The following is a 10,876-nucleotide window of genomic DNA, read 5'->3' as shown; positions in this document are numbered from 1 at the left end:
TGCCCTTCCTGCCTCAAAAGAAGAAACTGGGACAGTCACAGCAGGGTCTGGAGTCCAAGTCCCTTGTTTTTATTTTAACAGCCTGGCAACCAGGCAGCAGCAGCAGTACAGGGTTCCTGGCCGGCCAGCACAGGCCTGGGGTGACAGCTTCTGTCTGGTCTTCCCAGGGCAGTGCCAACTTAGACCTCTGCTCCACGGCCACGGAAGGATAGCAGCCTCAGAGCAGCCAGCCCCGCTCCCATATTTTGCTAAACCAGATCCAGGAAAGGAGGTCTTGTTTCCGAGGTGTGCTTGGGCCCAGGGATGAGCTCTTCCACCAGACATTCTTCTCACCACAGTGGCCCTCTGGGGTTTTCGCTCCTTTCCTAAGAAGACAAGCACTTTCCCACCTCTGGGCCCTGGGGGTGTTAGCATAATGGTGGCCTTGGTCGCAGGCTCTGGACAGGAGGGAGGTTTGCGTCCGGCGCCAGGTGGCGACACAGAGCAGGGCTGTCTGACCGGGCGGAGAGCTGGGCGCACAGAGTAGCGAGGCGGCAGGGTGTGCCACAGGGCTCTGAGGGCGGGTGGCCCTTATGGTAGAGAAACCAGAAGGTCTGGAAAAGCTGCGTGTCACTCCGCATGCGGTACACCAGGTCGTGCCAGGCGGCGGGCAGCACATTGGGCAGCCCATAGGTTTCCCGAGCCCTGTAGAGGAGCTTCCAGTGCGGTGTGGCTCCGGGCTGATTCGCCTGCGTCAGGTTCAGGATGTAGGTCTCGTGGTCCAGGACCAGGTGAGAGCTCCCGGAGTAGTTGCCATCTATTTGGTAGACACGGTACCCTGCAAGGAGGGAGGGCTGACTGGAGAGGGAAAGGGCAAAGGCAACTCCAGTGGGGAGGCAGAGCTCGCCCCTGGGCGGCCTTGGCTCCAACCCTCCTTCCTCTACCCCAACAACTTCCTCCCTCTCACCAGCTTCCTCTATCCCCAGACCTCCTTTATCCCAACAATTTGCTTCCACCTCACTCACCAGGATTGAGGCTGATGTAGGTGGTGGCGCTGGGTGCCAGGAAGGCTACAGATAGCGGCCGGCTTAGGGTCTCCTCGTCATAGAAGACCTCGAACTCATCCACGTGGGTGTGGCCAAAGAACTGACCAGCCAAGGTGTTCTCATACCTGGCCGGAAGACACTAATCATATTCAGAAGTTTCAAGCGAGGGGGAGGAGGAGATCTGGGGAGGACTGGATGCTTGCTTTCTCCATCCTGTTCAAGGAAGTGGCGTCCCCACCCCAGTGGGGGAGCAGGGATGGTGAGATGCTCCAGGGAATTTCTGACCTTTAGGCTCTTCACCCGCTCGCCCCCAACACACCTCCCTCCTACCTCTCCACGATTCGGTAATAATTCCAGCTCCAGCTCTTCAGGCAGTGCCCTGGGGGAATGTGGCCAATTATATGCACCTGTGGGGAGAGTTAAGGACGGTTATCAGGGCAAGAGGGGTCCAGGAAGCCCTGGCCAGGCTAGTTGGTATTCATCTTTCCTACAATGGCTGGCATTCCTGGCCAGAGAGAGGGGGAGCAAATGAAAGGACCTTCTAAGGGTGACCGTGAGCTGAAACCCCAAGGAACACTGTTGGGAGTGCCAGAAAATCAAGCGTCTCTGCTCACGGGTGCTCCAGCTCCAGAGAGAAGTCTGTTTGTGAAGGGCCTGCTTTTCCTCCCACCCTACTGGCACCTGCCCCACTGGGTTCCCACCACTCTCCCTCACTTTGTCTCCTCGGTCCTCAGAGGCCTGAAGCTCCCCCACCAGCCACTGGAGCTGTCCAGCAGGATCTGTGGAGTTGATCAAGAGCCAGAAGTTCTCACGGGAACAAAAATTCATATTGAGAGAGATGAGGCGGAGGCCGGGGCGTGGGGAAAGTGCATAGAACCCCCCAATTCTGAAACAAAGTGAACACGGGTCAGCACGCATTCATAATCCTAGCCCTGCATGCCCAGTCCTGTGCAAGGAATCTGGGTGGAGGGCAGAGGCACCTAGGACATCATCCCTACCCTCAAGCCCACGTTCTAGCTGAAGATCAGACAGCACTGATGATAGGGCCCGTGTGATTGAAGCGAGTGGCTCAGAGGACTAAAGGCTCTAGGAGTTCAGAGGAGACATAAAAGTGAGCTAGAACAGGCAAAGGCCATCCAGAGGGAAGAGGACCTAGGCCTGGGAAAGTTGGGAAAAGCTGGGATGTTAGAGAGGGGAAGGCATTTTAGAGAAGGCCAACATGAGCAAAGACACAGACTACCATGGAGAAGGTATGCTACTAGCCCTTCACCCTGTGAAGGAGGGTGGCTGGAGATAAGGGCGGAAACGGAAAGTGGGGTCCGATTTGGAGGGCCAGTGGAGAGAGCTGAGGACTCAGACTAGAGTAGCCACACATAATGCTAGGTTCCCTGCTCCCTGCACTTTCATCCATCTTTCTCCTCCCTTCCTGGGTTTCCGTGGGCCTCAAATACCTGAGGGTGCGAAGGGCTTCAGCAGGCAGCCAGGGCTCCCAGGCCTTGGCCATCGCCTCATAGAGCCAGTGCGAAGACTGGTTGCCCTCTATGAAGGGGGGAGGGAAGCCATTGACGGGTGTGCTCTCGTGGTTGCCCACAGCAGGGTACACAGGCACTGGCCCCAAGAACTTCCTCACAAGGTCTGTGACGGTGGTCAGGGCCCGCAGCTGGTCCTGACGAGACTGCTGCCAGATGTTGTGGGCAGGGATATCGCCCGTCCAGTACACCATATCAAAAGGGCCGGCGGGGCCCAGGCCACGCAACAGGCTCTCGAGGGTCCGCAGGGGCAGGTCGCACTTGCTGTACTCGCCCCAGTATCCAGCACCGGGCCGGGAGGCAGGCGGTGGGCCGGAATCCTGGCGGCAACACAGCGGGTTCTCACAGTCGGGGTCTGTGCCCTCCAGGTAGTCGTGGTCCCAGTGCAGGTCGGTGAGGAAGAGGACGCGGCTGACGGGGGAGCCTGGGGCCGGGGGCACGGGCGGCTGGGGGGATGGCTTTGGCACAGCCGGCAAAGAGATGTTCCAAGATGAGAAGATGTCCCAGTGTCCACAGGAGGAGCCCAGGAGCAGACCACAGGCCTCGGACGGGCTCAGCACCGAGCGCGTCCACACCTCCACCACGTCGTCCTGAAAGAGCTGGACAGCTGACTGGCACACAGCAGGCGGTGCGATTTTCAGCAGCGTGCACATCTTGATGGCCATGGAGCCCACCTGGGCCACGCTGGCCTCGTGCTGTGGTGGGAAGAACCAGCGGTGAGAAGTCAGAAACAGAGCACAGGGGCCAGGCCAACACCTGGATACGACACGTGGGCCTGCATATCCACACTGGGGCTAGCATGGACTCAGTACCACATAGTGAAGAGATGTCAGTTCACCCCTGCCTCTCACAGACACTGCCCTGACTCAGGCGTCACCAGGCCGGTACTTCCTTTTTAGCTCAGTGGCATTTCAAGCCTTTGCTTGCGCAGCTGGCTTTCTCAGGCATTCTGCTGAGTGCTCTGAAATTTGGGCTGGGTGGAATGACAGGCTGACCAGGGTTTGGGGACACACACGAGGAGAGGGCCCTGATTCCCCAAGGAGCCCCACAAAGCACACCTACCAACCAGCGCTCCTCATAACCCCATCAGGGTCAGTCAAGGCAGCCCAGCCCCAACTAGTCCCACACCTCTGGATATTCCTTAATTCAGGTCCCCTTTTAGTGAGTAGCTGGTCCCAGGCACGGTGCTCAGGGCTGGAGGTGCTAGGTGTAAGGCGGAGGGGATTCAGTCAGGCACGCCAGGGTGGGAGTCCAGCCCACCCCCCAGCAGCCGGCCCCTCCTACAAGTGACTTCAGCTCCGGGGCTTCTATTCATTTGTAAAACGGAGATAACCACAGTAATGAAACCACCCTGCAGGCTAGATTTAGCCTGTATAAAAGGGTTGGCACGGTGCCCAGCACGTAACTTGCGCTCTTTCCTTACTTCAATAGGTCACAGTGGAGGCAGTGCTGGTGGTGGTGTGCAGCCGCGGGGGGCCCCAAAGGGGGACAAATTCAGTCAAGGCTTGTGGATGACAGCCTCTCCATCAGGGATGCTCTTGGGGACCCCGGAGCGCCGGCCTTAGCCCAAGCCGCCACCGCCAGCCCTCCCTTCTGGCCTGCACCTCCCGCAGCCCCTTTAGCGCTCACCCGCAGCCTGATGTCGATGGCGGTGAACAGTCCTTTGCAGGCAGGGCAGGTAAGGTTCCACCAGCTAAAGGCTTCCAGGAGCTGGGGCGCTAGGCGAATGAACTTGGCGGGATGGCCTTGGGCGGGAAGAGGGTGGGCCCCGGCAGGGGCCCAGAGGACCTGGGAGTCGGGCAGGGCCAGCGCCAAGCCCATCCACAGGAGCCTCAGGCTGGGGGCCCCCAAGGACCTGTCCAGTGTCTGCTCCCGGCCCGACCTGGGGCGGCCCTGGCCGGAAGACACTCCGTGGCGGGGCATCGCCCGGCTTCCTAGACCAGGCAGGTTCGCCCGCCCGGCCCCGGATGGCGTAGGCCCTGGTTGGCTCTCAGGATCCCTGGAGGTGCCAGGGACACCGATTAGTCCCCCGTTGCAGTCGGCTGACTGCTCGGAGACAAGCCACAAAGCAGCTCCGCCCCTTCCTCTTCCTCGGTTCCGCCGCAGCTGATCGCGTTGGCTGGCAGCCTGGGCAAGGCTAGGGAGGCGGAGGTGCGGGGGGAGTGGGCCGGGCGCGCCTGGGACCCGCCCAGGATCCCGCTTGCGATTCCGCCCAGGCTCTGACAGCTGTGCGAGGCAGCTGTAGCCGCCCAGCTCTTGCTGGAGCCGGTCATGTGTGGCTGGTGAGAGGCCCCTCCTCTCTCCAAACCTGCACTCAATTTCCTGGAATAGCTAACTGCCAGGCCCACCGGGCTTTAAACTGGGGAAGTGGAGAGGACATGGGGGGTGTTGGTGGCCAGGAGCACAGCGGGACGGGGATTCTCACACTGTCACCTCTCCGGCCCAGAGGGCTCCGACCCTCAATTTCTTATGTTCTGCCACTGCTATCCACACCCTTGAGTCGCCCTGACTGATAATCTTTTTGACTCAGACTTCTCCAGTTGGAAGGGGCCCTGGGCTCATGCGGGGACACCCATACCTTCATTATATGGATGAGGAAACAGACTCAAAAATGGTGAAGTGGCCAAGAAGGGGTAAAGACCATACAGACAGAAACATGGATTAGAACTTGGGTCTCCCACCTTCCTGTAACCATGATGGTGAAAGCTATCATTTACTGAGCTCTATAGGATGCCCCAGGCACTGAAACAGGCACTTTATAATGACTAATCCTCAGTTCTAACAACAACCCTAAGAAGTAAGTATAATACTATTATTACCTCCATTTTACAGATGGGGAAACTGAAGCATAGGAAAGTTAAGTGGCAGAATAGCAATTAAAACCTAAACTGTGTAACTCAGTGCTTCTCCAGGATCCACAGATCTACCAAGTCCTGTCAGTTCTTGCCTTTGAGAACTTTTTTCAAGTGACTCCCCGCCCTTCCCGCCCCCCCCTCCCCCGCCCCGCATCATATCAGATAGAGTAATTATGGTATAATAGAAAATATATTTGGTCTTATCTCCAGTTTCTGGCACTGAGCTCCTAAAACCTTTTGAATTTCCTGAGTGATAAGAGTGTCTTTTGTTACTTATACAAGCTCCTTTCAATCACACCTGAATTTATGCTAATAAGGTGAGTTAAGGTGGGACCCCTAAATAGCCTCAGGATGGGGCTGGTCACCAGAAAGAACTGATCAGAGAGTGAGATGTTTCAGTCTCACCCCCAATCTTCTGGTTGGGGAAGGGGGTTGGAGACTGAGCTCTATAAAAACTCTCGCAGAGCTTCTGCGTTGGTGCACATATCAAGGTGTTGGGAGGGGGATATACCTGCAGAGGGCGTGGAAGTTCTGTGACATTCCCCCACTCATGCCTTGCCCTATGCATCTCTTTCATCTGGCTATTCCTGAATTGTACCCTTTGTATTAATCAGGACATGTAAGTAAGGTGTTTTCCTGAGTTCTGTGAGCTGTTCTAAGCAAATTATCAAACCTGAGTAGAGGGTCATAGAACCCTAGAATTTACAGCTGGTTGGTCAGAAGTATAGGTGGCAACCTGGGACATTTTGTAAGCAAATAGGGTAGGGTGTTCCCAGAGGAAAAGAATCAGATATAGCTTTTTGACATAAGAGAAGCCATTTTAGGCCTAAGCCATTTTGTGATCTAAGCCTGGCACAATGCCTGCCCTTCAAGAGGTCTCAGTAATAAAGATCTTAGGGGAAAAAAAGAACAAGACTGTTATCAGACAAGAGAAGTAACCATAGCAAAGAGACAATAAATCAGTTGTAAAGACTCCCAGTTCTGTTTCAATGGTAAAGATTAGCCTGAAGCACTCTCTTGAGCTGTTTTTCAGAATTTAAACCCCTCTTCTGAGTGAACACCCAAGAGCCACTGGAACCTAAGGGATGATAATGTTGACCTTTTCTGACTTCAATCAACTAAAGCTGGGACTCTATCGACCTTTGCCTCAATTCTATGCAGAATTCCCCTGCTCAGGCCCCTTCTTGAATATGTATGAGCCCTTTGCTTAAAACTTCCCCAATCTTGCTGTTCAGGGAGATGCTGCTTTGGGAAAGATTCCTGGTGTTCACCTTACTTGCTACAAGTAATAAACCCTTCCTTCTCCTAATCTCTGGCTCATTTGTGTCTTTTGGCTTGACACCCACTGAGAGGTGAACCCAGTTTTCCGGTAACATTGTGACTGGCCTCTGGAGTGGGGACAATCTTGTGGGACTGAACCCTTTAATCTGTGGAATCTGATGCTAACTCCAGGTAGATAGTATCAGAATTTAATTGAATTGTTGTAAAATTAGTTGGTGTTGGAGAATTGGTTGGTGTCAAAGAAAGCACCCCCAGAACTGGTGTCAGAAGTAGGATTTGCTAGCTTGGCCCTAGCTCATGGAAACAAGTGGTTTGGGAAGAGATAGGATGAAAGGGCAGAGAACAAGGAACCTTTGATTCCTGGGTGACCACATAGGCACCCATGGTATGAAGCAACAGATGTGCTATAATCAATTACCAGAGGTAAATTTTACCAGTGGAATTTAGAGATAGATCCAGTTCCTGGGGCATTGGTTCACTAGGTACTTGAGGAAATGGAAACTAATAAGAAAAAAGCAAACTATATAATCTCTTGGTTATTGATATCTGTAGTAACCAAAATGAAAGTAAGAGAGAGTGCTGGCTTGGACCTTGATTGGTCTGAGGTTCGGCTACTAGCCTCAGAGCCACCTGCACAGGGAAAAAACTATGTGGGGACGACAGCGGGTACCTCTAAGACTCTGGACACCAAGAAGGTAGTACATGTTGGGAGAAGACAAAACCAAGAAAACTACTAAAACCAGGGGATATAATGTGAAAGAGTTGTTTTATTTTGTAGATTAGTATCATCAACTTCCTAAATAATCTTCACTGAAATGGATTGTGAGAATGATTAATTTGGGGGCAGTATCTTTGCTTTTAAATGCTACAGAATGGAAGAGCATGTTTGGGTTGATACAGGACCCATAGCTTACTATGGAAAAATTACAGATGGTTATGTGATCCAGACACACAGCAGGTTGTTCCTGAGGAAATGGCCAGGCTGTTGGATTGGATAAAAGCCACTGTAAGGTCTGTTTACCCCGATAAGGGTAATCATTCAGCAACCCTCATAAATGTCAAGTGGAACACCTCAGATAAAGCAGCTGATCTGCTTCATATGCAGGCCACGTGGAACTGGCTTTATGATGACCTGGATATTCACCCACTGACTATACCCATTACCCAGGACATGGTAAATGCTATGGTTAAGCAGGCTCCTTTTGCATGGGCATCACTTTTGCATTGACACCTCATGTAACTTTACTGCTACATAATGGAGCACCAGTCCAAGAAGTCATATTGAATTTGTTATCTTCCCCTCATGGGTCTTACAGATGCTAATAAAAACATTATATTAATTAACAAGAGAATGGGGAGACATGGATGGGAGAATCAAGGGACTCATCCCAACAGGGTGGATATCTTTAGATGGTTATTAAGAAAGGAATTTCAAGTAGCCCCATTTCTCCTCAACTGCTACTGCTCTGCGTCTCTGTCCTTCCTCATGTAGGACACTGATGACCCTCAGGGCCCACATTCTATCTGTTCTCCAAGACCTTATCTTCCAAAGTCTCATGAACAAAAAATGTTGCGTATCACTCCAGTTCTACAAGGCTCAAGCACTGCAGTTGCCTAGATAGTTAAGATGCATGTTTAAAGAATAACTTCAGGGACTTCCGTGGTGGTCCATTTTGTTGACTCTGCACTCCCAGTGCAGGGGGCACGGCCCTGATCCCTGGTCAGGGAACTAAGATCCCATGTGCCGCATGGCATGGTCAAAAAAAAAAAAAAAAAAAAAAAAGAATAACTTAAATGAACCAAGATTCTTGCATCTTCCCATACATGGAAAAGAACTAAAATAATTAACTTGCGATGTCTGTTCTTTGTGATTAGCAGCAATCTTTTGATGTTCAACTATATGTTTGTTTGTTTTCCCAGCAAAAACCTCATATATATCCTGGCTTCTCCCTTACTTCTTTGGAGCAATTCCTCAGAGCTATCCTAGAGGCTGTCTCCTGGGCTATAGTCCCACAGTAAGGTCTTAACTCACAAATTTACATTGCGCGTTTTTCTTTCAGTCGACAGTCTTATCCTTCACTCATATCCCATCTCCTTAATAACACCATTCTTTTTCTTTTTAATTAATTAGTTAATTCATTTATTTTTTGTCTGCGTTGGGTCTTCGTTGCTGTGCGCAGGCTTTCTCTAGTTGCAGCGAGTGGGGGCTACTCTTCGCTGCCGTGCGTGGGCCTCTCATTGCGGTGGCTTCTCTTGTTGCAGAGCACAGGCTCTAGGCACGTGGGCTTCAGTAATTGTGGTGCAGGGGCTTAGTTGCTCTGCGGCATGTGGGGTCTTCCCGGACCAGGGCTTGAACCTGTGTCCCCTGCATTGGCAGGCGGATTCTTAACCACTGCGCCATCAGGGAAGCTCCAATAACACCATTCTTGATCACTCCCTCCTTTTTCATTTGCCCAGTCCTCTTTTTCACAGTGTTTTCACATATATTGTTGCTTTTGATGGAACCATCACTTGCTGCATATCAAGCATCCTTATTCTTATGGATAAGTGATCAAAGGCCCCTCTTCCTCTGACATGGATGACATTGTTCTCCAGAAATCAGATTCTGAGAAAGAGATTAACATTCAAGAGGTTTGGGAATTCCCTAGTGGTCCAGTGGTTAAGAGTCTGCGTTTTCACTGCTGTGAGCCCGGGTTTGATACCTGGTCGGGGAGCTAAGAGGCACGGCCAAAAAAACAAAAAGAAAAAGCAAGAGATTTATTAGGAGGTACTCTTGGAATCTACAGCTGCGGAAGGAAAGGGAAGGCAGCAGGACTGAGCAGAGGGACAAGTGGAGCTGTGATGCTGCCTCCGTAGAGGACTCAGTGGATTTTATGGGAGTGTTGAAGCTGAGATGACCCTTCAGAGTTGTCCTGAAATAGGGTGAGGGGCAGCTTCATTTGGGGAAGTCCCAGTAGCTGATCTCAGGACAGCAACTGATACCTATCGTTTTCCTCTTCTAGACCTTTTAGATTTCCTTCACTCTTAGCTAGCACTCCTGCTGATTTCAGTGGCTCACCTGATGATGCGACCCAGACTTTTCCCTTCAGGGGTCTGAGTCGTGGCATCCATGCTCTCCTCAAGTCATAGCAGCTGCACTTGTCATTACTGTCAAAAAGCAGAGCAGGGGAGTATCAAGAGGCTCCCAAGTGGACCAGCTGGTGCCAAACACATTCCCTTACGTCTCCTTTGTGTAACAGCCATCCTGCCTCCCCTTATTTATTTATTTATTTATTTATTGGGTTGGCAAAAAAGTTTGTTCCGGTTTTTTGTAACATGAAAAACCCAAATGAACTTTTTGGCTAACCTAATATTTTTTTTTTTTTTTTTTTGAGGTAGGAACACTGCTATATATTTGTTAGTAAGGAACTGTTACACTTTATAAGGCATGTTTTGTCTTCTTCAAAAGACTGTTTGCTAGATGTTAGCAATTATAGCAAAATATGAATAAAAAACTTGTCAGAGAAAGAGACCTTGTCATCTAGAAATATCATTTTGTGGATAAGATGACATGTCCGATTTGTTTCAAAGTAATCCAACTGGGGGGACATGGGTGTGTATGGAGTTGTAATCCATTTGGAATAATTTTCACTTGGAACATATGGGGGTATAGATGAAACAACAGCCAGGAGCTGTTAACTGTTGATACTGGGTGATAGGTACACAGGGGTTCATTTTACTATCCTTGATATTTTGTGTATGTACATTTGAAGTTTCCTATGCTAGGAGTAAAAATGGTTGAGGTCTTCAGAAATGCTGTTCATCAATGTCTAAAAACAGAATATCAAAAGGAAAACCTAAGCAATGTGGAAGTCAGAATTACTAAGTTACATCCTACTAATTCTATATGTGTTTTACCAAAAACAGTTGGCCCCTAAAATGGGGGCTGCCCATTCATTATATACTGACCCCCTTGTGAAATGAGATGTGACGGTGGTCTGCCTGGTAGTTTGCCTTGTAATCCTGGGGCTACATGAGACTTCAGCTGCTTACAGAAAAGAAACAAAAAAGCCACTATGAATAAAGAGTTCACAGCCAAGGTACAGTTCTTCAGCATTAGCAAGCTGGTGCAGAGACCAGGTTCTGAGGATTAAGTATCCTTCTCTTCTTATTCTAAGCAACCACCGTCTTCATAAAGTCATCAAAT

General features: G+C 50.8%; 1 protein-coding gene across 1 annotated transcript; it reads right to left on the bottom strand.

Annotated features, from left to right (window-relative positions):
* Nucleotides 1–53: 53 nt before the first annotated feature.
* SMPD1 (sphingomyelin phosphodiesterase 1) lies at nt 54–4,666 on the bottom strand. Its single transcript, XM_061201369.1, has 6 exons — nt 4,184–4,666; nt 2,477–3,249; nt 1,740–1,911; nt 1,356–1,432; nt 1,005–1,150; nt 54–817 (listed from the first exon to the last, which is right to left on the bottom strand). Exons 1-6 carry the CDS (start codon nt 4,475–4,477, stop codon nt 408–410), a joined length of 1,872 nt encoding a protein of 623 aa, XP_061057352.1. The 5' UTR covers nt 4,478–4,666; the 3' UTR covers nt 54–407.
* Nucleotides 4,667–10,876: the final 6,210 nt, after the last annotated feature.

This window comes from Eubalaena glacialis, chromosome 10, assembly GCF_028564815.1.
Source record: "Eubalaena glacialis isolate mEubGla1 chromosome 10, mEubGla1.1.hap2.+ XY, whole genome shotgun sequence".
Taxonomy (NCBI): Eukaryota; Metazoa; Chordata; class Mammalia; order Artiodactyla; family Balaenidae; genus Eubalaena; species Eubalaena glacialis.
This window is presented reverse-complemented; position numbering and strand designations above follow the sequence as displayed.